Below are 27,710 nucleotides of genomic sequence, written 5' to 3'. Positions count from 1 at the left end.
CTCCTTTTCTCTCTCTTCAGTGCTATAGTCTCTGAAGTAAACAAATGTATCTGAGGTAAGTTCTGTGTGCTTTGCCATTTATAGAACATCTGGAAGAGAGCATTTGGGGTCCCCTGAGAACACAGCAGCCCGCACTGCAGGGGCCCGTAATTGTGGTTTTAGGGGACATTGTAGAATTAGTTGGAACGTCTAATGAGAGCCAGGAAGACAGTGGGGAGGGTGCGCATAATGTATGTGCATGCTTGTATTTTTGCATGATGCGTGTGTGTGTGTGTGTGTGTGTGTGTGTGTGTGTGTGTGTGTGTGTGTGTGTGTGTGTGTGTGTGTGTGTGTGTGTGTGTGTGTGTGTGTGTGTGTGTGTGTGTGTGTGTGTGTGTGTGTGTGTGTGTGTTTTGGATGAGATTGTAGACAGCACGTCTGGCAACATCTGGGCACACAGACTGTTTGGCTTCCCAACAACTGGGTGAGATCGACATCAAAAACACACAGACACACACAATGTACAGCCAGAGGACAGAGCAGTGGCATAACCCCCCCCCCAGAATATGTGTCTTCCATGCTCTCTCTCTCTCTCTCTCTCTCTCTCTCTCTCTCTCTCTCTCTCTCTCTCTCTCTCTCTCTCTCTCTCTCTTTCTGTGCGTCTCTCGTCTTCTCTTTCTCTCTCTCTTTTCTTGTTTTCTTTCCTTTCATTCCTTCCCTGTCTCTTTCTTTCTTGGCTGCGTACAAATGCACACACACCCACGCACACTGATCTCCTTGGGGAGGGATGGGAGAAATCTTTTCTCAATCTCTTAACAAACTGCTGTTGAACATCTGTCTCTGTGTTAACACAGAGAGTGAAAAACAGAGGGGGGTGGGGGGAGGGGGTGTGTGGGATGGATGGATAGATGTTCGAATGTTCCTCCATCACATAGCAATTTATGTTTCTCAAGATACAGCACCTGTGTCTGATGTACGCCATATTTGCTAGCAAGCATTTGGGCAGGAAGAACATAGGCTGATTGAAAGAGGCACACTTGCTCTACAACGTTGTGTTTGTCATTGAGACTTTCAACAATTTAAACCCTGGCCTAAAAAAAGACTCAAAACATAGTTTTCAAAGTTTGAAAGATTTGAAAAAATGTCAAAACATTTTTACATAAAAAATTAGCTAAAATAGGCAGTCCATTTTCGCTATATTCGTTGTACAATGACGTTTAATACGGCTTAAGTGCTTAAACTTGAAAGTTATTTTCTGACAGTGACAGTAAGAATTAATGGTCATAGATATTGTATATTTTAAAAATCCTTCTTCAATCCATATCAGTAACATTTGCTTAGATGGGTCATCATCATTTGACCCGTGCTGACTACTCTACTGTTCCAATCTGTTTTGATGAGGCCCAGGCATAGAGGGAATCAGCGAAAACTGTTTTCCTAACGGTCAGACAGATTTTCAAAACATTTTCAGCAACGCATAGTGATCTTGTGACAAATACATTACACTCATCTCATTCATTTTTTTAAAAAACATGTTCAGAACCCAAGATATGATGATTTGAAGATTTGCTGCTCCATTCCCTCTTTGTTTAACTTCTTACTGAAAAAGGCTGTATCTCGGCTCCTAAGCACTTTTTTTTTACAATGAATTTTGGCTGTGGCACAAATTCCATAAATAAGCTGGGCACTGAATGAGTTCAATCATGTCCAGTTGTTTACTTTTGGTCTTGTTGGTCAGTATGAAGCTGGATAGAGGTCCACTACAGGGGCGTCTCGCTGTGGTATCCCAGAGACGGCTCACCATCTGGGGAGGGCAGGGGCGTGCAGGGCGAGAGGGGGGGTGGGGGGGGGGGGGGGCAGCAGGCCTGCTAAACCCTGTGGAGGAGGACAGCAGGCTCACTAAACCCTGTGGAAGTCCGCACACATGGAGCCCACAAAGACCTCCACATATCCTGACAGATGCCACTTCGGCGGGCATCACAGTACATCCTGTACGTACATGCTCACAACTACACAGCCAAATCTGCCCCCCATATCACAGCTATACAGCCGCGCTGATGATGACCACGCTAATTGCTTCCACTGTTTGATAGAGAATGAACATGTTTTATCTCTGCAAATCGCTCTCCTGTTTTCGGGAGGATGTCGTTAGCGCCCGGTTGTCTTGCGTTGTTATGGTTTAGAATTGGACAGCAGCAGTGACAGCAGTTGGATCGTACAGCAGTTGAATCAGCAGTGAAGAGCATGCAAGTTGAAACAATAATGCAGTAACTCATTAAAAAGCATTTAGACTCTCATAAAGTAGACTTCAACAGTGGCAGCCACAGAGTGCATTTAAAGGCAAATCAATCTTCTGTTCTGACTATCTTGTACCTTGTTTGTCCTTGAAGAGTAGTCCTTCATTATCAAAGGGTGAACCACACGAATGTTCATATCATCTGACTCTCTTTCTCTGTCACATACACACCTGCACTGTGACAGTGCACTGTGACAGTGCACTGTGACGCGCGCGCGCACACACACACACACACACACACACACACACACACACGCGCGCGCGCACGCACGCACGCACGCACGCACGCACGCACGCACGCACGCACGCACGCACGCACGCACGCACGCACGCACGCACGCACGCACGCACGCACGCACGCACGCACGCACGCACGCACACACACACACACACACACACACACACACACACACACACACACACACACACAAAGCATATGAGGACGGAGGTATCAACAGCTTCCATATCAAAGTCTGGTTATCTCTATCTCACTCTCACTTTCGCCCCCCTCACCCTCTCCCTGTCTCTCTCTCTCTCTCTCTCTCTCTCTCTCTCTCTCTCTCTCTCTCTCTCTCTCTCTCTCTCTCTCTCTCTCTCTCTTGCTCCTCCTTTTGATTCTCTCATGCAGTCTGTCTATCTCTTCCCCCCCCCCCAAAAAAGGAGACACTCGCAATTTACCAGGCCTGAATAATGAGTGCATGGCTCTCTCCATTTAGCCTGAGGCTTACAGCACTAACATCTGGACTGTTTGGCAGGCCGGCTGCCATTGGCCTTGTTGGAAAGCTTCACCATCAACGCTCCAGATGCAGGCAGGGGAGGCCCAGATGGAGGCACGTGCACACACACACCCGCACGCACGCACGCACGCACGCACGCACGCACGCACGCACGCACGCACGCACGCACGCACGCACGCACGCACGCACGCACGCACGCACGCACGCACGCACGCACGCACGCACGCACGCACGCACGCACGCACGCACACACACACACACACACACACACACACACACACACACACACACACACACACACACACACACACACATACATACAGTACACACACACAAGCATGTATCCACACGTATGCCTACATGGAAACACACTTCAGTGCATGTACAGTATGGACCTAGATGGACCCTTAAAGGTCTAATTTTACACTTGCAGGGATAAAGTCAGAATGAGGGTTTTGCTGTGCAGACTCAGACACAAATGACACAAATACAGATGCAGTGAGGTTGAGATAAATTTATGCAGCACACGCCAACACAACACACTCTTGCACAACACACACACACACACACACACGCTCCCAGATGGAGACAGAGCGACAGCTGATGTGGTGGGCAGAGATGGCGTGCTGTTGGCACAGGTAACATGTCCTCAACAGCTGGCGCAGGTTAGGCATTCCTGGGAATCGGTGCCACAAGGCAAATGTTCCCGCTGGCTCGGGGGCTGGCACTACGGCAAGCAGAGAGGCTGGCTGGCTGACGCGTGGTACGCACACATAGACACACTACGCAAAATGGACAGACTCAAATAAGATGTGCAAATAGTTTCTTATAATAGGTGTTCATAATCATATTCATACCCATGGAAGGTATGTTTTATGTGCATCTATTCTGCACACACGCACATAAGAGTTAGGCCCTTTTTGCACACAGACATAGACACACAAAGACATGTACGCACACACAGACAATCCTCATTAGATCAGTCTAATCAATCAGAGTGAGGTAGAGAGACAGTAGCAGGATACTTCAACTCTCATCATTAACTGGCTTACCTGTGTGTGTGTGTGTGTGTGTGTGTGTGTGTGTGTGTGTGTGTGTGTGTGTGTGTGTGTGTGTGTGTGTGTGTGTGTGTGTGTGTGTGTGTGTGTGTGTGTGTGTGAGAGTGTGTGTGTGTGTGTGTGTGTGTGTGTGTGTGTGTGTGTGTGTGTGTGTGTGTGTGTGTGTGTGTGTGTGTGTGTGTGTGTGTGTGTGTTTTGTTATGGTCTTTCTCCCAGTATGGAGGTATATTAGCCTTTACTCTGCCTGCAGGCTAATTTCCTGCCGCAGCTGTTGGCTATAGCTGTACTCTGACATCTGGACTGGGAGAGACAGACAGGCAGGCAGGCTAATCTACTACATAGGTTATGATGTAGTAGACTAGAGGAATAGGGAGAAGAATTATGCTTTTGCATGTGACAGATCTGTGTTGAGAATGTCTGGCAACAAGCTCATACCCAAGCAGGGAAATTGAAATTAAGTGAACATACAGAAATGTAAGGGACAATAGAAAGAGGATGTACTGTAAACTGTAAAGGAAGAGATACAGCATGGACCCATCCTAACATATTCTCTCATATTCTCTCTCTCTCTCTCTCTCTCTCTCTCTCTCTCTCTCTCTCTCTCTCTCTCTCTCTCTCTCTCTCTCTCTCTCTCTCTCTCTCTCTCTCTCTCTAATCATATGTAAGTAAACTACATCATAATGGAATGGTCACGGTGGCTCTCAACAGCCTTGTGGCAGTGGGGGTAACGTAATGGTGGATCTTAGTTACAGAAAGATCCAATGCGATGCAAATACCAGCAGGTTTTACAATATGGATTCACACCGTGCTCTGAGGTTTTGACACAAAAATAAATAAATAAATATATATATACAAAATATACAAAATATGTATATATATATATATATTTTTTTTTTTCTCTAAGGCGATCAAATTATAAGCATTATAAACCAAAGCCCACAAAAGCCACCACCCTAATGGGACATTGGCAAGGCCATTTGAAACCTGTGTGCCAACTGACATTCTCCAGCACTGAGCAGCGGCCTGTGGGCCAACGTGTGAAGCGCAGTTGGTAAAATTAATAGCACATACGGTATATGCATGGAGTCTCCAGTGAAGACAAGACAAAGAAAAAGAAAAAAGACACACACACACACACACACACACACACACACACACACACACACACACACACACACACACACACACACACACACACACACACACACACACACACACACACACACACACACACACACACACACACAGTATATACTGTTTATACGTATATAATTTAGCTTTCTTTATATATCTCTCATATCATCATAGTGTGTTTCTTCTTTCCATCTCTTTTCCACACAGCTCCTGTACTTTCCACAAATAGAGAAAAGTGCAGAGATATTGCAGCATGATCCCCCAAAAGTCGTCTGGACTTCAACCTCCATTTCTCGTTGTTCTCCATTATGCAAGCGTAGAGGAGAAAGTGTTCAGGAGGCCGGGTTAAGTCGGGGTCCTATACGACATGTTGTGAACTTGTAGAATGAGGATCTAACTGTGCACTGTCAATTCAAGTCCACCTCAAAATTTGTGTCCAATCACTCAATTGCCCTCCTGGTTGACCGGGGACCGCCAGGGCTAATACTAGACCCTCTAGTATTTACACCAAATCTCTTCGCCAAAAATAGCAGACCTACAGTACAAGCTTGTGAGCTTGTAGACCTGTTATTTTTGGCAAAGGTTTGCCCCAGAAAAAGGCCGCTAGGGTTCAACTAATTTCAATTTGTGCTGACAATGAAGTCAAGACGCAGTAGCTATGGCAACCAACCTTTATATTCCTCTGCGACCAGCTGTCAGACGATCTGCCTCCAGACGTATTGGTCGAGAAACTGTTCTATACCTTAAAACAAAGGGGAATAAAAACACCAAACAATACTGCTGAAAAACAGGATTTCTGGGGGAAAAGGAGTTTTCAGCAGGGGTGTTTGTCAGGAGGCAGGAGGGCTGGCCAGATGTAGAGGCAGTACCCCCCTCCTCCTCCAAGTGCGGGGAGTAGATGGCCGGCTGGCTCTTGGCTTGGAGGCGCCATTAACCAATTTAGCTTCCAGATGCCCATCATGCAACCGCAGCCAACAGCTCCACAGCTCTACCCGAGTTTCACACACATACGGGTGTGAACAACCCACACGCAGTGATGCACACACACTGCTAAGCGTGTGATATGCCAGGACATGCACAGACATATACATTTTGGCTGGTGCAGGCATGGTATAATGCTGTACACTGGTTGCTCTATAACACATTGTGCACAAGGTATCTACGATGTAGTGTACAGTACGAGTGAGAGGTGTTTGATTGGCAGATAAAACCTCTGAGTTGTTTTCTGATCTTTTGCGAGATGATCCTCCGCCATCTGGAGATAAACAAGTTAAATACACAGTTGTTTCTCCTGATGTCTAGTCCCACTGAGACACACACACGCACACACACACTCGCACACGCACGCACACGCACGCACGCACACACACACACACACACACACACACACACACACACACACACACACACACACACACACACACACACACACACACACACACACACACACACACACACACACACACACACACACACATACATACACACACACACACACACACACACACACACACAAACATACACAAACATACACTCACACATGCACACACTCACACATGCATGCACTCGCACACATTTCTTCCAAATGGACAGATGCTGCGCCTCTAGAGGCACAGAGACCCAACAGATGTTCCCAAGCCAATCAGATGGGCCGCCATTGATAGTTCATGAATATTTTACACTCAGTCAAGATGGCTGCATTCCAGAACGCCTACAACAGCAGCCGCGCCGGGCCACATTATCAGATCATTAAACTGTATGGACGGACTTCCTCCCACAGTCTGCGCAAATCATTGCTTCCATATTTCAAGCAAGCTCTGAGTTCTGACACAGTGCAGAGTTTGTGTCCAGAGAGAGACACCAAAAAGTTAGCGCTGGATTGATTTTTGCGCCATAGGAGTTAGCTTGTCGAAGCAGAGGTTATTTGGGTTATGTCTTGCAAAACATTTATTAAACATTCAGCCTTTGTGTCAAGGCCAAGCCATTGATTTATTTTTATATAACATTTTTGGATGTACACTAAAGATTTGCAAACATGCCTGGCTGAGAGGATATAATGTCTGTGCAAGTCTATTATGATTAATTCTGGTAACTTTCTCTATGGCTCTTTCTAGATTGGTATTAGATATCTGTAAGCTATATATTCATATCACAGACAACTGAGAAAACTGCAAGTATCAACCACATAAACCCAATATACTTTAATGATCAGAGTCCCCCAGAGGTCTGTACTAGATCCCCTCCCTTTTCCCTGTACACCAAATCTCTTTCGTGAAATGTTTTTCCCGGAATAGGAACACTAGGGTTCAAGTCTTTCAAACTTAATTGGAGCAATTTCTCGAGATCTACGCTCTGTGGTGTATAGAGGAGACAGATGTTGTCATATGCACCCAAATGTCTTATGGTTATGACTGTAGATGCTGGTTCTCTCTCTCTCTCTCTCTCTCTCTCTCTCTCTCTCTCTCTCTCTCTCTCTCTCTCTCTCTCTCTCTCTCTGCCTTGCAGAGGGGTTTAATCTCATCACCCACAGGACAAGGGATCAAACATCTGTCTGCCATGCCTCTCCTCTTCCTCGGCCAGACAGCAGCCAGCCAGCATCTCCCTGAGTCTCTCCACTCGTGCATGCCTCTATTAGGGCCATGATGAGTGAAGCCATGGGATGCATTGCTACAGGAGATTGCTTAGCTCACACTAAACAGATGAATGAACAAATAGATGGATTTGATTGATGATTTAACAGACATGGATGCATGAGATGAGCTCAGGGTTGTCTTACAGTAGGGTGGAGGGGAAGGTATTGATTAATAAGCTAGACCCCGAGTTCAAGACCCTTCGGGGTTTCCTTGTGTTTATTTCATGATCTGGTATAAACAGATGTTCACTGGTCATTCTATGACGTTGTGCATGCCTCTGTGTTGTGCATCCAAATTTGTTCAAATTCAATCTCAAAATTAAAAACTCAGGATTTTGCTGTGTACAGCCCTGGTAATATTATATAAATATACAAAATATAAATATATATTTTTAAAAAACAATCTAATTTGCAACTAGCCACTATTTTGCAAAGAACATGTGAAATGTCACAACAGATTTACATTTACATTTTAGGTCTCACCCAGAGCGACTCACTTACTGAGTTCAACAATAAGAACACACTTAAAATGACAGATCAGCTCACCAACATTACCATTAATAACCATAGAAACAAATGACAGCAACTCTGAGCCACGGCGCCCTGACAATAAATACAACATCTGTGTGCCTAAAAGGGAAGTGATTGGTGAAAACCTACCAGACTGACCTTTTGAAAGGACAAGCTGTATAACAATGTTTCAATCATGCATCCCTTCTCCATTTAGACTTTCATGCATGTATTAGAGTATGGGTAAGTGATTTTCTTTTAATTAAGTGTTAAATAGCTCTATATTCTAGTAATCATTGGTACAGTGTTTGTTCAGTAACAGTCTCCATGTCTCTCCAGCTTTATTTACTTTTGCAGATATTTTTTGGGGGGCATTTTCGGCCTTTATTTGATAGAATGCAGTAGACTGACAGGAAATGGGGAGGGAGAGAGAGCTGGGGAGTGACACGCAGCATAGGTCGTCGGGAATGGGATTTGAACCCTCAACACGCTGTCATGCCCGGACCGCTACTCCAGCCGTCCGAGCCTCTACAGCTCTTTATTAACAAAGAATGCATTTTCAGGTCGGGATACCAAATGTATCCAATTAGGATAGAGAACTCAGTCAGGATACAGATTAAACAAGTGAAATTATGCAGATTTGTTTTGGAACTGGAACACTATAAAAATGAAGCTGATAAATGGGTACTCTCTCCTGATTGACTGAAAATGTGTCAACCTACCTGAAAATGCTTTTTCTGTTAATTAAAGAGCTGGAAAGAAAGGGAGACCCCTGTTGCTGAACACACACTCTAGTAGTCTATAGCAATGATTACTATCAGAATATAGTGCTTTAACCTTTTAACAAAAAACTCGATCCATCAATGTGATATCTTATGTTAAGATACCACATGCAGCATCCTTCAATTTCTATCTCAAAGGCAGGGACGTGCCTGGCCACTGGGAAATTCGGGAAAATTCGCGCCATTTACGGGCTGCCAAATGGCCGGTGGGCCACCCAAAAGAAAATATTATTAAAAAAATAGCAGAATTTTGGTCCCAGCACGCCCCTGCTCAAAGGAATTGTGGACTATTTAGCAGCTCACTTCTGGGTGGCACCGACCTGTGAGGAACAGAGAGGGGGTTCTCTGGACTTGTTGTTCTGGACATTCCTCCAAACAATGAAAGAACATTCCTTTGCTTGTGCAGACAAGGGGGAAAAAAAAGAGCTCACAAAGCAACTCACATGCTCACATAGCGTTTGATCCTGGCAGGGTTATTATGAGAACTTAAGGGATATTTCACTTTCATATAAAAATAAACATAAAAAATATACATATGAAAAAATAAATGAAAAAAAGTTATGGAAAAAACCACGCCCCCCTCACGTATTAGGACATTCTAATACGTGAGGGGCGTGAGATTTTTTTTTTTTTTCATTTATCTTTTATATATATTTTTTTGTGTTTTTTTTATTTGAAAGTGAAATATCCCTTTAATCAAATCAAGGCCATCCACTTCTTTTGTTAACTCACATTTTATAGAGCACAGAATAGTATTCAGGTCCCATGTAGTACACCGCGAATCCAACATAAATCCTATAATAAAACCAACGTAAGAGCTGCAGGGAATAAAAGAAACAAACAAACCTATATTTCATTGTCCATAATAATCCATCCATTGTAATTACCTCATAGTCCTATTTATCTATAGTGACCAAAAGCACATTAGCAGAACCAAACAAACTCCCTGTATAAATTAACTAGCATGTAACTGATTTAATTACTATACAGTAACACAATTGCCAACAATAAATAATGGCAAACTAAAAAGTAATCACTAGCAATTTCCCTTTGACAACACGCACATTGTTCACTTTCCAGCAGGTAGTTTATAAATTCAACATTAGTTTCAGGGTAAATTTTCCCTGTTTAAAAGTAGTTTATTACAAATGACTCATTACTTTAAATAGTAATGCATGAAAATAAGTAATTAATGCATTAATAATGGCATGTGTTGCATTACTTTACTTATTTACTTCCTGTGCAAAGTATTTTGTTAGTTGCACTAGTGATATTACTTTTGCATTACAGAGTCACCACTGATTGTGCCCATCTAGGGGGAAAGGGATGCAACAGAAAAGATTGGGAGTGAACCCCATTTTTATTTTACACGTGGGTATTTATTTATAACAAAGACATGGGAGCACCTCAGATAAGTAATCATAGTCATCCTAAACCTAACCTTGATTTTGAGACACTAACTTAACAAACAAAATGAAGTACAACAAAACCCAAAATTTTCTCTGCTATAATCTACCAAAACATGACTCATACAAAAACCTGGCTTCCATGGCACCATGAAGACTCACAACACACTGACCTAATACAAAGAACAACTCAGAGTGCAAGCATGTGGGTGGACGGCATAACTCCAGATGCCAGTGACCACAGGTGTGTTTTATAGTCTCCTCCAACCAATCACTGGAAGCAGTGGTGACTGGCAGGCAGCAATCAGACACACGCACGCACGCACGCACGCACGCACGCACGCGCACGCGCACGCTCACACACACACACACACACACACACACACACACACACACACACACACACACACACACACACACACACACACACACACACACACAAAGAGAGAGAGAGAGAGAGAGACAGAACCCACACACACACAATCTCCACATTTTTACTGTACCAACACACATAACATGCCTGAATGATCGCACATGAACCTGATCAATAAGATGATAAACCTTACACATGCCTACATATCAGCACAAATGCCTATTCTATAAGGAGGATATGTCTTTTATGCTCTTCAATACCACAAAGTCGATTTTAAATTTTACTACTCGAATTATCAATACTAGACCTACTCAGGCACCACGTAAGTCGGGAATCGGCAACGATGCAAGTTGGGAATTCAAGTCCCACGGGGTTATGCAATAACCATTGTACCTGTTGTGAGAGTATTTGCTGTACCCGTTGTCCAGTGCAGTACCCATTACCACAGTTATAAACGGGCACCGCCACCGACCTACTCGGGAATGATGCAGGTCAGGAACTGCTGACGTTGTGTTGATGATGCAAAGCTCGGCCATTCATGGAAGCCGGTGCGTACATACACCCCCACAAACGAGATTCGGAGCATTCTCCACAGAGGACATACAGATACAGAGATTTGTGTGCTTTCAGTTCTCAACAACCGTCAGTCCAATTGAATTCTCACTCTGCTCTGCACAGCCCAGGGTCATTGACGGCACACACACACACCAAGTTTGAAATCGTTCGGCACTTGTTATGCCTGGACATACAGGCAGACAGAGAGTTTGCATGATTTATAGTTAGACTCAGGAACAATGCATGTTAATTAATGCCCCACTCGGTTATGCAATACCGGTTGTGCCCATTGTCAGAGTACTTGTTGAACTCATTGTACCCGTTGTCTGAGTACGGTACCCATCTGTCTATGTCCCTTTTATTCCCATATATGGAGATCCCTGATCTCTGAGCCTATATGCTTGAATCCGTCCTGATATGCCCATACAGTACATGGTGGGTCAACTCGGCCTATCTGACTATGTGGTAATAATAATGCATTACATTACTGCATTATAGACAAATGTAATGCAATTACAGTAATGCGTAACTTTTTAATGCGTGACCAACACAGAAAATAAGTACCTAGCTACACTAATTTACGTACTGTAGTGTGACATAGCTAGCTACATTGAAGCTACTATGAACCTAATATGGTCCGGGACCGGTAATATGGCTGAGGATGTTATGACATTGATTGACTGAATAAAACACATGATTGTGTAAAAGCTGCAAATGAATGGAGATGGAGAATTATTTCTTTCATGGGATTAATGAACTGCCCTCGAAACTCATCCGTTGTGCTATTTTATATTGATGTGCAGTATAGTGATGATGTAGCTTTTGTCAAGCTCTACCCAGCTTGGTGAGGAAAAAAGGCCCTGAACACTATAAAGGTGTTTACAGTTACTCTGGCTGATTGCACCTCTTCTCAGGGCTGTATGCACATGCTGTGCACAAGATAGGCTTGATTGACAGCTGATTGCCCCTTCTAGACTGGGATCAATTCGCTTTGCAGATTGCTGATCCGATCTGGGTCCAGAGAGTGGATACGGAAATGGTGCAGGCTTGTGTGTGTGCAACCCTCTTATATAGTGCAATGCCATGGTCCTAACTACGGTCTACCGGATACAGTAAGCGGACTCTAGACTGTGTGAAGTCTCCCACAAGCTACTGGGATATGTAGTTAAGCTAGTAGCCTACTTACAGCTAAGCTACTACCCAGCCCTGCTAACAAGATGACGAGGGTATAGATTGCCAAGGTACAGTTCTAGCTATTTGGCCTGTCACAAGCAACTAAAGTAACTTTGTGACTTAAGTTACAAATAAAAGCTAAGTAGCCTATAAAGTGCAAAAACAAATATTAAAGCATTCTAAATGACAAACAGAACAGATAAATCAATGCAATATACATCTATATAGCCTACAGAAGGTACAAAATAACCCACAGCCATCCTGGCCCACACAAGGCATTGACCAGAAAGGTATATAGTTGTAATTATCAAAGACCCAGTAGTAATGCAGTAGGAGAAATATCATAGGTGGGTGTAACCTAACAATATTTTCAACAGCCTTTGTCACTTTGCCAAGTGTCACATAAATGGCAATTATACATAATAGCATATAGAGAAAGTAGAGAGATGACTTTAGAGAAACAGATAAAGACAGGGAATAAAGACAGAGGCAGAGAGAGAGAGAGAGAGAGAGAGAGAGAGAGAGAGAGAGAGAGAGAGAGAGAGAGAGAGAGAGAGAGAGGGAGGGAGAGAGAGAGAGAGAGAGAGAGAAAGACTAGTGTAAAACTTGGAATCTATAGTGACCTCAAGAGGCGGAAAGTAGAAGACCAGCTCAGAGCACGAGATTACCAGTTTATGACAATATGTAGGCCTATTGAAAATGAATACATATATTTTGATAAGCAAACTGAAATATGAAATCTCAGTAGATGCAGTTGAAATCATTGTACAATGCATACCATTATTTAGGCCTAACGTGCTTAAGTAAGCCTGTTCTTCCAAATACACCAAAACAGAGGGTGTAACTATTAAGATATCAATCTTTCTTAATCTATTGTTGTTGTTGCTGTTTATCTTTTTTTGTTATTACATTTTTATTGATTTTCACATCAAATCAAATATGCATTTCAAGTACAAAACCAACACATCATTGATTGTTGTTTATCTAAAAAGAAAAATAAATTCTATCATTCCATTGTTTTAATCTTTTTAGCAATAGCAATATGGGCAGGGAGCAGAATATAGTAAAAATCCTCAGTCTTAATTTACCCATTTATAACTCAGAAAGTGTACAAATGTAACCAAATGCTCCACTCTCAGAGTTAAATCAACATTGAGGATTTTACTGTGTAGTAGTAAATATCAATCCAAATATCGGGCTAACTGCGTTTCTGGCACAGACAGCATGGCATCTGTCAGTAACAAAACAATATAAAAGCCGGGAACAGAGCGCAAAAAAAAGAAGTTCACATGGGATTTTCGGAGTGATGGACACTCACTGACTCAATCACTCACTACACAGAAAACATTTACAGCGAACAGGGGTGCATTACTGCATTTCTCACTTCATTGGAATCACTGAAAAACTCATTTCTATATTCAAGCTCCCATTTCCTCAGTAAACAGTAAAACAGCTGAATTATAGTAATTTCCTATTGAGCAATATTTTCAATAAGCCAATAAAATGTATCTGTCCATTCAACCAATTTTCTATGGGTCTAATGTAGTGATATTCAGTTTCAGGTGTCACTGTATTTTAATGTACATGTATGAACAAAGAAGACATTGTAATGGTATCCCTAAACTAAAACACGTATAACATGGTTATCATTCCTTTGCATTTCAGTCTGTCCTTTAATTACGATACCGGATGTGTGAATTAAATCAATTACTTTATATAGATAGGCCTATCTATTAGCAATGCCAAATAGTTTACTGGTTAGAGTTTGGGAATGAAAATAAGCCTATATATCATAAACAGATTACAAAGGCAAATGTTATGTAGAATAATATTTAAACATCCAGGGCCTTCATGAAACAGAGAGTCTTTATTTGTCTATAAAGTAATCACTTTAGGCCTACATTTCCACGTGTATTTGTATTTGTGGTATTGAAGCTTGTAACTGCAGAGCTAGAATGTGTAACTGTCTGTATAGGATAATTTATGAGACTTAATTTGAAGTTACAGTACATCCATGAAGACTATTTTTGTCAGGAGGGTGGGTGGGTCATATCTATGGGACCTCAATTACTAGGGATACATTAGTAATAGCATAGTAATAGCAGCAACTGTCATTCACCTATACTGTTAGTCTAATTGAAGGTGATGGGATGGGATGGGGTTTATTTTTTACACAAGTAACCTCTCACAATTTCGTCACATAAGTATTCAATTATTCCCATCACATCATTTCATCGCACTCCCACACTTTTAGAGGAGGAAGAATTTAAAAAAACTAAAAATTAAATTCTTTGCAGCAGAGAGGATGAAAGCAGGTTAAAAAAGGTCTGTTTTTGCCCTATTTTGTAAACTTTTCATTACTGAATATCAGTAGTTGCAGGCTTGTAGCAGTAGAAGTATAGTGGTAGCAGTAACAGCTGTATAGTATTACATGGTAGTAGCAGTTGTTCTGCAGTGGTGGTATTGACACTACTAGTGGTAAAGTACACTTTTAGAACAAACGGGGCTTTTTCTCCCCCTTCAAGGTGCATGGTGCACCTGTTCAACCCCCGTCGTCGTCCTCCCCCCTCCTCCTCCTCCTCCCCCCCCCCCCCGCCCCCTCCTCCCTCCTCCTCCTCCTCCTCAGACAGACTACAGTACCCAAGGCGCACCGCGCTGCGCTCTCTCAACTCGCTCGGTTGCTCCTCGCTGCTCCCCTCTGCGCCAGTCAAGCCAGTCAGTCCGCCTCGCTGCTTCTCGCACAACCAGTCGGCGTTGTTGGCCCCCTTTTTTATTTATTTCATTATTTCTGCTTTCTCACCACCACCACCACCACTCACTGCTACTGCTGCTGCTGCTGTGGGCTGGTGGAGTGTCAACCCTACACCGACCGAGAGAGAGAAGAACACTCCTCCCTATCCTCTCCTTCTTGTCCTCCTTCAAGCGGCTCCATTGGCTTCTCCTCGCTGCCAGTCAAGTGTTTTCCTCCTTTTCCTTCCTCGTCGTATAGCACCAGGAGGAGTTGAAGGCAGCAGCAACAGCTCGGAAACATCTGTCCGCCGCAACGTCCCCCTGCTCGCTCTCATATCCCCGCCTGCTCCGCTTCCTCCCCTCGGCGGCTTGTTATGGAAATTAGTGTGTAAAGTCATCTAGTTTTTTTTTTGGTCTTTCGGAACGGAAACCCGGGGGAAGGAATCCTGGACGAGGAGAGAGAGAAGAGGAGCAAAGAAGCCAAAGGAAGAGGGCAGAGAGAAGGGAAGACGTTGGAGCGTGTTGTCTGTAAGTGGATCTTAAATGCCAGAGTCCGATAAGGAGCTGATCTAGGAGGAGAGAGAGAGAGGGTGGAAAAGTAGCTAAAGCTTCCTAGCATACTGTGTGTTGTGTCAATACAGTAGTTGGCTGTGTGTGTGTGCGTCCGTCTGTGTGTGGTGTGTGTGTGTGTGTGTGTTGTGCAGTGGTTGGCATGACAGGGCCTCCTGTACTATTGGAAACAGCTCAATAATGAAGCTTATGATCGCGTTACTTTTTTTGTGTGTGTGTTGTTAGTTAGCCTCGATCGGGCTGCTGTTGTAGCTGCTAGCTGCGTGGGTCAGTGTGTGTGTGTGTGTAGTGTATGTATGTGTGTGTGTGTGTGTGTGGTGTGTGTGTGTGTGTGTGTGTGTGTGTGTGTGTGTGTGTGTGTGTGTGTGTGTGTGTGTGTGTGTGTGTGTGTGTGTCTGAATGTATGTGTTTATTATGTGTGTTGCTGGTCAGGAAAGAAATTGCAGACTTGTGTGTGTATTGTTATTTTGTCTGGCCTGTTAAAGCAGTATAGCCTAGCCCAGGACAAAGGTTATAGCAATTATTGTTATGACTGACAGTTTAGGAATGAAGTTACTTAGGGAGACAAGCCGGATCTTTAATCCATGCCACTTTAACTTGATCATCAAAATTAACACAATATATTTTTTTAATGTGGACTTCTCAGTCCCCATCACGAAAAGGGCATAAATATCACGTTATGAAATAATATAGCTTGGAAGAAGTGAAAAGAAAACGAGGGATCAAAGTGTTGCTGTGGCTTGTAATGTTGTTCCATTGTATCCTGTAGCGACCATCATGTCCCCCAGGACCTGGCAACATTGTAATTAAAGATGGCATCAGATATGAAGTAAATCATTTCAGGTCTTCAGAAGTCTGATAGGAGTTTACCCAGAACTAAAAGTTGACGTTTTTTTTAACTCAAGTTAGAATAAATGTAGTTTTGGGCAGAAGCACCTGTGAATCAGTTGAAAGTTACTCATGCTTAATAGGCTGTACATTACATTGTGAATATATATATATATATATATATATATATATATATATATATATATATATATATATATATATATATATATATATATATATATATATTTACACTTGTGATATATATATTACACTATATATTACAAAACATACAACAATTTTTATTATCTTGTTATAAAAAAAATAACCCATATTATAGTTGTTACCATGTTATAAAAAATAACTCTGGAAAATTCACACGCTTATAGTAGACCTTAACCTACTTCTCACTAAAGAAAGCGGAGGCTGTAATAAGTTTTCCCTCTGCCCATTAAGGGCTTGTAATACCTTTTGTTTAGGATTTCACTCATGAGGTCTATACGATTGTTCCCATTGTTTCCTTATTTCATTAGTTCTTCTCTGTCGGTTGTCCGAAGGGTTGGAGGGTGGGAATGAATGAAGGCAAGGCACTGAACCGTAAAGAAGTGGAAAACAATATCAGCTGCGTGGCTCTTGTCAGTTGCAAATGTGCTGCGTTGTTAGCCTTTGTTTATAGTTACTGGAAGGAGAGAATGACAGACAGAAAGAGGGACAGAGAGGAGGAAGAAGAAGAAAAAAGAAACCCAGGGTATTTAAATTCTTCACAGCAGAGAGGATGAAAGTAGGTTAGAAAAGGTCTGTTTTTGCCCTATTTTGTAAACTTTTCTCTACTGAATATTAGTATAGTTGTAGCAGTAGTAGTAGTGATAGCAGTAACAGCTGTAGTATTACATGGTAGTAGTAGTTCTGTAGTAGTGGTATTGACAATAATAGTGGTAAGAACAGTACTACAAAAGTATTAGAACAGTGAACAAGCGGTGTTAGCACTAGAAGTACTAAAGATGATGGTTTGTATGTGGGTGTGTGGAGGGGGTGTGTGTAGTGGGGTGGGTGGGGGTGTCGTGGATTGGGAGTTGAATTGCAGAGTAAATTCTTTTTAACTGATACAGCAATGAACCCCCACGCCCCAACCCTTTTTCCTGATCCCTGAGAACGAGAGAACGAGAGACAGAGAGAGACAGAGACAGAGAGACAAAGTTGTGCGGCGGTGGTGGTGGTGTTGGTAGAATGAAAGAGGAGTCTGGTGGCAGGAGTGTAGAGGAGGCAGCATATGGCTGTAGAAAGAGCACAGCTGGAGGTAGCATTTCCATCTGAGGATGATGTCAGAGCAGCTGACAGGCTGCCACAACCCCCCCCCCAAACACACACACACACACACACAAACACACACACCCCTCCCCGGTCCTTTATTGTGAGCCTCAGTGGCAGCCTGGGAGAGTTAGTGCGTGTGTGTGTGTGTGTGTGTGTGTGTGTGTGTGTGTGTGTGTGTGTGTGTGTGTGTGTGTTGAGTGTGTGTGTGTGTGTGTGTGTGTATGTGTGTGTGTGTGTGTGTGTGTGTGTGTGTGCCTGCCGATCAGCGCCAGTTAGGAGGAAGAGGTGGGAGGGAGGGAGGGGGGGAGGGAGCGAGGGAAGGAGGTGGTATCTCGTTCCCCCTCCAACATCTCCTCCACTTTGCATCTGTCCCTCGCAGTTTGAGCAGCGTGGTGTTTTTTTTTTCTCCTTCCCTGCCTCCCTTTCCTTTCCTCTCCTCTTCTACCCACTCATTGATTCAGAGAGAGAGAGATAGAGTGTATGAGAGTAAGAGAGATACAGCCATCCCTGGCTAGAGAGCCCAGCTATTCTGCTACAGCGGATTTAATCAAGTTGATGCATACTGCTGCAGGTACCGTTTGTGTGTTGAATTTGTGTCTATGGGTGCATGCGTGTGTGTGTGTGTGTGTATGTCTATGTGTGTGTCTGTATGAGAGAGAGAGGGTCTGGGGGGTAGCGGAGTAGTTTTGTGTCGGGGGTCTGCTAAAGCCTGTGTGAGTTGTGTGACATGGTGATTGGTACACTTGTAACCTTTCATCAGTCTGTCATTCTGTTTGTCCAATGTGTCTGGATGGCTGATCGCAGCGGGGGAATGCGGTTCGTCTAGTAAAGTTCTAGATCAGAGAGTTTTATTTTCATTTTAAAACTCAAGGCTTGTGTTTAAATTTGGTTGAGTTCCTAGTCAAGTTGTGGGGCAAGCAGCATGGGAGTTTTTATCTGTCATTTTGTTGGTTATTATAAAAAAAAAGCTGCACTGAAGGAACACTTGTCCTATAGATACTGGCAGTAATTTGTTGATTCAAATTAGTTTTCAGAGATTCAGTGGTTTATATTTACATTTGAAATTTAAATTCAATTCGTTAAAGAATGAGCAAATAAAACAAATGAATAAAAAAAACACATTTAACTTTTTTTTTTATTTCATAATCTGTCCTCTGGAAGTTAAATCAAATTCCGAATTTCATTCTTGTCCACCCAGCCGGCATGTCTCTCTCTCTCTCTTTTTCTGCCCGCTGTCGGCCGGCCGGAGTAGAAGGAGACTAATTTAGAAGTTGCAGATTTGAGCTGCCTGAATTGGCTAGACAGCTGTAATCGCACTCCCTCCCTAGTCTTAATCTCTTTATCTGGCTAGCAGCTGCCATATGGCTCCCGTCAGCTGGATCAGATGTGGGTAAGCCTCCTTCTCCAGCCGTCCCGGCCTCCCTCTCTCTCTCTCTCTCTCTCCCTCCCTCCCTCTTCTCTTCTCTCTCTACCTTAGCCATCTTCTCACCCAAGACCCATTGGCCAACCTGTGCCCAGCGGACAGGCTACTGTGCCCCCCTGAAAGCTGCCTCGCTCCTCTCCTCTCCTCTCCTCTCCTCTCCTCTCCGTCCCCTTACCATCGTCTCCTCACCACAGTCTTTATTTTTAGCCATCTTAAGGATTAGGATTGATGCTGTGACGAGCAGGGCACTTAGAGTGATTGTATTGTAAATCTTCTTCTTCTGGGCGCTGGGGGGGGGGGGGGGGACTGGGGTTGAGGGGGTGAGGAAGAGGTCCGCGGGGCGGATGTGAAGATTCTGATTCTGATTCACGGGGTTGTGTGTGTGTGTGTGTGTGTGTGTGTGTGTGTGTGTGTGTGTGGAGGGAGGGAGTGGCAGAGGGTGTTTGGTTGGAGGGGGCATAGGAGGTGGAGGGGTGATACACCCATGTCCCCATAATCTCCCTCATTAGGAGCAGTCTGAACCAAGCGGAGTGCGAGCGAACACGCGCACGCACACACACACACACACACACACACACACACACACACACACACACACACACACACACACACACACACACACACACACACACACACACACACACACACACACGCACGCAGTCGGTTTAAAGTCTCATTCAAATGAGGTGATTTAACTGCTGTGGTTAACACTGCGCAAAGCAGGAGCCATGTATTTTCTCAGGCAGGATAAATCCACTTGGTTAACAGGTGGGATTTTTCTTTAATTGCCTTTTCTCGCACTTGAGCTCTCTGCAGATGTCTCTTTTGTCATTAAAATGACATGAGTGCGTGTTCGCCTAATTTTGTTCATTTCTTTTTAGCAAGGCAGGTAACATCAACCCCAGAAGGAGGTCTAAAGAGCCTTTGTGTGACGTTTTCAAACTTTTTTTCCCCTATTCCTCTTACTGGTAAAACTGGTCCTAGCAGGCTAAAGTGAGGGACAGGCAGTCTTGGTTTTACAACGTTGCTATTTCTACAGGCCGGTTTTCCTGCTAGACTTAGCCTGTGCGGAGGCGGTTGGTTGTTAGGTAGGTAGGGGTGTGTGTGTGTGTGTGTGTGTGTGTGTGTGTGTGTGCTGTTGTTGCGTTCATGAGGACAGTTTGAGCAGCTGAAAGCCGGTTACCTAAAGGGGCTGTGCCAGGCCAGGCCAAAGTGGGTTAATAAAAATAACCAGCGTAGGAGCAGCGACAATCCAGGAGTGCAGGCAGAGGAGTGAGAGAGAGAGAGAGGAGGAGAGAGAGGGAGAGAGAAAGGGAGAGAGATAGAGAGAGAGAGAGAGAGAGAGAGAGAGAGAAGGGATAGACAGTGGCGTTAGCAGGAGAGTATCGGTAGCTGGCAGATCATTAGTCTGTCAGCCTCTCCCTCGCTCTCAAGTTGTGGAAAAAGTATCTCCCAAGGTAAAGCCTAGCTTTGTTGAGGACGTTTTTTTTTATTACACTAGAATTGTAATAAAAATAACAATTTATTATGTCTTGCTTTTGTTTTCACTATAATAGTTTTTAGTATTTGTTATTTTGTCCATTTAGTCTAGAGGGAAGTATAGAGCAGTTGTGACGGTGGAGGCAGAGGAGAATGGACCATTTCAGTATGTGCTGTTTGTTCGTTTGCCGATCAGCTGTCTGTTTTGATTAGGTATTCATCTTCAGTGTGCTGGGGACCTTTAGTTTGAGAGAAAATGTACTGGTCAACCGCTACTCTTCATCATTGAGGAATTATGAATGTATTTTAGTTGCGTTTCTCTGCGAGCCAGGAGATGATGTGTGTGTATGTGGATGTATATCCTATCAGTCAAAGTGTAATGTGTTTCAGATTTGTATTCCTTTTATTTTTGATCTAACCTAACTATTAATTTATTTTGTTTAAATTATCTATTTTTAACTCATGTCTCTTGACATTAATCTCTCTCTCTCTATTTCTCTCTCTCCCTGTTTTCTTTGCTTTCAAATTGTCATCATTGATCAGTGGTTCGTCTTACCACATTATTATATGCATTGATACAACATTTTTATTCATACATGAAAACCATAACTTGCATTTTGCCAATTTAATGTATTTTATTTGTATAATTACCAAATATATATTTGTATTGTTAATACAATCACTCAGTGTAATCAAGAAGTGCTTTTCCTTTAGCCTGCCTCACTTTGTTTTAAGTATCTTTCAAAGGGTATGAACTTTTTGGTCATTTTGTTGGTTATTATAAATAAATAAAAAGTTGCACTGAAGGAACACTTGTCCTATAGATACTGGCAGTAATTTGTTGATTCAAATTAGTTTTCAGAGATTCTGCGGTTTATATTTACATTTGAAATTTAAGTTCAATTCGTTAAAGATTGTTTTAAGTATCTTTCAAAGGGTATGAACTCATTGTAACATTTATAAGAAAAAAAAATCCGGTTGATTAACCCAACTCTGTCTGTGTGTGTCTCTGTGTGTGCAGGTTATGAGGACGGCAGGATGGAGTTCCCAGACCACAGCAGACATTTGCTCCAGTGTCTGAGCGAGCAGCGGCACCAGGGCTTCCTGTGCGACTCCACGGTGCTGGTGGGCGATGCCCAGTTCCGGGCACACCGCGCCGTGCTGGCCTCCTGCAGCATGTACTTCCACCTCTTCTACAAGGACCAGCTGGACAAGCGAGACGTGGTGCACCTCAACAGCGACATTGTCACGGCGCCGGCCTTCGCCCTCCTCCTGGAGTTCATGTACGAGGGCAAGCTGCAGTTCCAGGCGCTGCCCGTGGAGGACGTGTTGGCGGCGGCCAGCTACCTGCACATGTACGACATCGTCAAGGTGTGCAAGAAGCGTCTGAAGCAGAAAGCGCCCGAGGCCGACAGCACGCGGCGGGAGGAGGACGGAGGCTCCAGCTGCTCGGACAAGGCGGACAGCCTCTCCGACAGCTCCGCGGGCCGGCCCACCACCGCCGACCTGCTGCCCAGCGACGAGGACGAGGAAGGGGCTAAGCAGGAGGGAGGGCAGCTGTGGCTGAGGCTGCCCGCTTCGGAAAGGGCGGGGACCCCGGCTGCGGCCACTGCGAGCCCCGGGCACGGAGAGGCGGAGACGCGCAGAGGAGGAGAGGGAGCAAAGCGGATCTCTCCGGCCGGCAGCCCCACCAGCTCCACCGGATCTCTTTCTCAGAGGTCCCAGCGCTCTGCGGGCTCCCGCGGTGGCCGCAAGGGCCGGCGAGTGTCCGCTGACACGGCCGACTGCGTCCTGGACCTATCGGTCAAGCCCACTGCCGGCAGCAACCACACTAACCACCACCAGTCTTATTTCAGCGGTGTGGCAACACCTGACAGCCTGCAAAGCCCGCTCGCAGTGAGGGTGAAGGTGGAGAGGGGCGTGGCCTCCGACGAGGAAGAGGAGCTCGGGGGCAGGGACTACGCCATGGAGCACAGTGGCATCGCCGCTAAGGCAACGACCCCCAGTGCCAACGGGGGCCTGAGCCACCACGGGGTCGGGGGCCCCCTGTCGGCCCAGCGTAGGCTGGGCCTGGAAGCCCACCTGTCGGCCCTCCGCGAGGCTTCTCTGGCCACGGAGCTGGAGAGAGAGGAGAAGACAAACAACAGGGAGGACGAGGACATGCTTGGGGGAGAGAGCGAGCGTGCCCAGGCCGAGGCGGCCAGCATCGACAGCTCCCTGCTGCCCTACGTATCCAACATGCTGTCGGCGCCCCACACCCAGATCTTCATGTGCCCGCTGTGCAACAAGGTCTTTCCCTCCCCACACATCCTGCAGATCCACCTCAGCTCCCACTTCAGGGAGCAGGATGGTGTGCGCACCAAGCCGGCCGGGGACGTCAACGTGCCCACTTGCTCCATCTGCGGCAAGACCTTCTCGTGCATGTACACGCTAAAGCGCCACGAGCGGACTCACTCCGGCGAGAAGCCCTACACGTGTACCACCTGCGGCAAGAGCTTCCAGTACTCGCACAACCTCAGCCGCCACGCCGTGGTGCACACGCGCGAGAAACCGCATGCGTGCAAATGGTGCGAACGGCGCTTCACGCAGTCGGGCGACCTTTACCGACACATCCGCAAGTTCCACTGCGAACTGGTCAACTCCATGTCAGTGAAGAGCGAACCAATGGCTCTGCCCAACGTCAGGGACTGGGCGATCGAGGACAGCTCCCAGGAACTGTGGAAATAGACCTAAGACTACTCTGGGGTTGGAATGGAAAGCAGAGAGGAAGTGAGAGAGATATGGGAGAAGGGAGGGAGAGAGAGGGGAAAACAGAGAGAAGAGAGGTGTGATAGGACGGCGGTGAAGGGGTTGAAATTCTGAGTGGAAATCAGTCATGTTTGTTGTACGTCGCAAATCTCATTCAATTGCACTTTAATAGCACATGAAAATGTTACTACTGAATTCTGTTTTGGCTGTTGTTTTTTCGAGGTCCTTTTGTTTTATTCTATTTTATTCTGTTTTTATTTTTTGTTCAGTTTTTTTTAAGCACGTCTTAGAGTATGGGTCCAGGTGAGAGTGTTCTTGCCGTGATTGTTTTATCTTGTTGTGTGTGTTTCAACACACACAAGTCTCCAGCAAATAGCTTATGGTTATCGTCCCCTTGATAGACCCATGTAAAAAAAAAGAAGAAACACGGCAAGAGTTCAGGTCACACACACTGAAGTGATAAACCTTTAAAACACTAAACGGGTACTGTGATCATGATAAGTCCATACCATTTACTCACACACACGTACACACACCGTGTTGTAGATGACATGTGTGTGTATGAGGCTACTGACTACTCTGGCAAACATTTCATCAAGTGTGTGTGTGTGTGTGTGTGTGCGAGCGCGTGTGACAGCGAGTTTGTATGTGTGTTTCTGTGTGTGTTTATTTTTATTTTCTACTGGCATGGAGGTGTCGTTTGCGAAGCGCTCCCCGCTTCCCTCGTTAAGCTCTTTGGCGTGGCGCGTGTTCGGGAGAAAACTGACTGACTGACAGACAAACTGACGGCACTCATGCACTGCACAGCCTCCTTTTTTCCACGTCCACTCAATTTGTTGAAGTATTTTCTAAAAAAATTAATGAAAAAAGTCCTTTACAAATGATGATTATTATGATTATTATTATTGTTATTATTATTATTATTATTACTATCATTGTTATAGTTTTTTTTCTTCTTAAATCTAGCTTTCAGTCTTTAAAACATCTTTGTTAAAAAAAGTATTTAATTTAAGTTGGTTGTATATTATTATGCTATAGTTTTAAAGCCTAATCATTTATGGAGTTTTTTATTATTATTATTTTAATGATTTTGTTTGTTTTGTTTTGTTTTGTTTTTTAATGGGACCTGCTGTTGTTGCATGATGTCCAACCTGTATATTTAAAAAGAAAATGTGAATTTGCTGTATTACTGTACACATTGTAATTGATCAAATATTTGACAACAGGCTTCTTTTTTTGTTTTCGGTTTTGTTTTTGTTTTCTTCCTTTTTCTTTTGTGAATAACTACTCCAGGGTGCAGTCTGTTGGAAAATACTGAATATTATTCTCACAGCTATGGAAAAAGATGCATGAAAATATGATTTATTTTATTTATTTTCTGTCTTAAGGTATTGTTTCTTTTTTTTTGCATCGGGGGAAAAGGTAGGGGGGAGTGCATTTTGAACATTAGACTTGGACAGTGAAAATAGGGGGTGAGCTCTATTCTTTATTTCTGCTCCTTCCTTAGGGGTCTCTCACTGAGCTCCTGAAAGAATGTTTATTTTTTTCTCCGCTGGGTTGTGAAGTGATTATGAAGCATTTTGAAGCCTGCGTGTGCACTGATTTCTCTGCTGTGTGTGTGTGTGTGTGTGTGTGTGTGTGTGTGTGTGTGTGTGTGTGTGTGTGTGTGTGTGTGTGTGTGTGTGTGTGTGTGTGTGTGTGTGTGTGTGTGTGTGTGTGTGTGTGTGTGTGTGTACACATGGCTAGTTTGTGACTAGTCAAGTCAACCTACTGAAGGTCTCCGTCCGTATAGCACTTCTTCCTCCTTGTCCTCAGGCGTTGAGTCTGTCCACTGCTGTATATGTGTCCCCAGATGTCCATCTCTCCTGTCACGCTCCTGTCCTGCCACAGGCATTATCAAGCCATTTCTCAATTCATTATGGTCATTGCACACTTATTCCATCTCGGTGTGTGGTTCTGACCTGGCTAGGATTTAAGGGATAGAGAGAAAGAGAGAGGGAGTGAAGGAGAGAAGTTGAAACGAAGTTGTCCTGCTGAAAGTCGAGGAGACAGTCCGATGTCTTTTTCACACTGTCTCGTCACGACAACACTCCAAGCTGTGCCGTGGCGAGCTGTTCCGTTATAGTGAACCAACTCACACTGGCTTGGTATAGTCCAATTCACATTGGCTGCAGCAGTGTGAAGCCGAACTTCTAGCATGAGAGCTGTATAGGATTGTGTGTGTGTGTGGGAGAGAGAGAAAGAGTGTACACACCCCCCGTGTGTGTGTGTGTGTGTGTGCTCGTGTGTGGTTTCTACTGAAAACATAATCCTTTATTTGTGTCGGGAGAGAATTGGCATGCATGATTGCACCTTTTTAAGCTAAATGACATGAAATCAAATTTTAAGTTAAATGACATGAAATCAAAAAAACTATTGCGGTCTCAGTTGACACCCTGTCAGCTGGTGACATGGCTTCGATTATGCCAAGTCCCCACCGCGGCCCTATAGCATTTTATTGCAGTGCTGTCAACCCATCTCTGTCCTACATCAAATGTTTGTGTGTCCCTTGCAGCATCCCTGCGTAACGGGTTCACTCCATAACCTGTCGACATTTGCATCATTACTGCTGTTCTGTTCCGCTGGTTGTACTTGACCGCCTTAAACTGCTGTATTTTGGGCTGTGTGTATGTGTGTGTGTGTGTGTGTGCGTGCGGTGGAGGTGGGAGTTATGTCTGCCCCGCTCAAGATGCTGTGAACTAACCAGCCTGACAAAACATCTCCATCATCCTCGCTGTGCTTACTTGAAGAAGAGGAAAAAAAAGACACTGGGGAGATTTTAGCAAAGTATCTGAAAAATGTACAAAATGATGTTTAAAATGTCAGCGACAATTCACAGAGAGACAGAAGGCGTGTGAGGGAAGAGAGGCGTTGACATAAATTAGTCTATTTGAAAAAGGACAATCATTGTCTGGGAAAAAGAAGCAGAATTTGATTCAAATATATTTGCTCCCCCTTGAGATTTGTTGGGTTTATTATTTTTTTATTTTATTTTTTTGTTCTTTGCTTTTTCTTTTACGGTCTTTTTATGGATTTAGACGTTTTTTAGCTTTGACAATCATAGCTGGTTTGATTCTGTTTCTCTCGAGGGGAGTGAATTCTAATGGTGTTTAGTTTTGTAATTTTTTGGTGTGCCGTTGTTGACATTTTTAAATTGTGTGCAAGACTGCAATAAATTATAAGATTCTTGAAATTCAACTTTCCATGTGAATTTGTGTTGTTTTCTTTCTCCCCACCGATAGGTGTAAGTAGCAAGGTCTATTTAATAATAGTATTTTCTGTATTTTCATGTAATTTTGTGAAAATGTTTTACATGTGGTAAAGCTATTAGATGTTGCAGCAGAGGCGACATAAAGTTACCTCGCACTTATGATTTACCATGCATATATATATATAACTAATATGCAACTCACTAAACTGACAGGGGACAATTACATTTTGGCATTTCTCACCACTTTAAATTTCATCATGTAATTTCATTAGGTACTTTATTGAAAAATGTGTATCTGTTACTTACTTATTTATTATCATTTATTTTGTAACCGTGATGTGATGCACTTGCATGTCCAAGCAGAACTCAAGCCACACACACGCGCACACACACACGCTCTCACACACACACACACACACACACACACACACACACACACACACACACACATACACATACACACACACATACATCCAGAAGGGTCAACGCAGGAGGTTTTGGCATCCTGTCCCTCAGTGACATGTGATGTGGGTGGATGGCACAACGTGTGTGTGTGTGTGTGTGTGTGTGTGTGTGTGTGTGTGTGTGTGTGTGTGTGTGTGTGTGTGTGTGTGTGTGTGTGTGTGTGTGTGTGTGTGTGTGTGTGTGTGTGTGTGTGTGTGTGTGTGTATATAGCTTGAGCTCTCCTTGGACACGGTCTGCTGTGTTTCTGTGCATTTCTTTGTGCACATGCATGTGA

General features: G+C 44.0%; 1 protein-coding gene across 1 annotated transcript; it reads left to right on the top strand.

Moving 5' to 3' along the window:
* The first annotated feature begins 15,685 nt into the window (after nucleotides 1–15,685).
* zbtb18 (zinc finger and BTB domain containing 18) lies at nucleotides 15,686–25,456 on the top strand. Its single transcript, XM_080450491.1, has 2 exons — nucleotides 15,686–15,893; nucleotides 21,995–25,456. Exon 2 carries the CDS (start codon nucleotides 22,012–22,014, stop codon nucleotides 23,698–23,700), a length of 1,689 nt encoding a protein of 562 aa, XP_080306617.1. The 5' UTR covers nucleotides 15,686–15,893; nucleotides 21,995–22,011; the 3' UTR covers nucleotides 23,701–25,456.
* Nucleotides 25,457–27,710: the final 2,254 nt, after the last annotated feature.

This window comes from Gymnoscopelus braueri (assembly GCF_963280865.1).
Source record: "Gymnoscopelus braueri genome assembly, chromosome: 14".
Classification (NCBI taxonomy): Eukaryota; Metazoa; Chordata; class Actinopteri; order Myctophiformes; family Myctophidae; genus Gymnoscopelus; species Gymnoscopelus braueri.
Note: the sequence above shows the minus strand (reverse complement) of the source record. Positions and strands in the feature narration are given on the sequence as shown.

Bases quoted from the DNA above. Each gene is read 5' to 3' on its own strand.
- zbtb18 (XM_080450491.1), top strand. From the start codon at position 22,012: ATGGAGTTCCCAGACCACAGCAGACATTTGCTCCAGTGTCTGAGCGAG.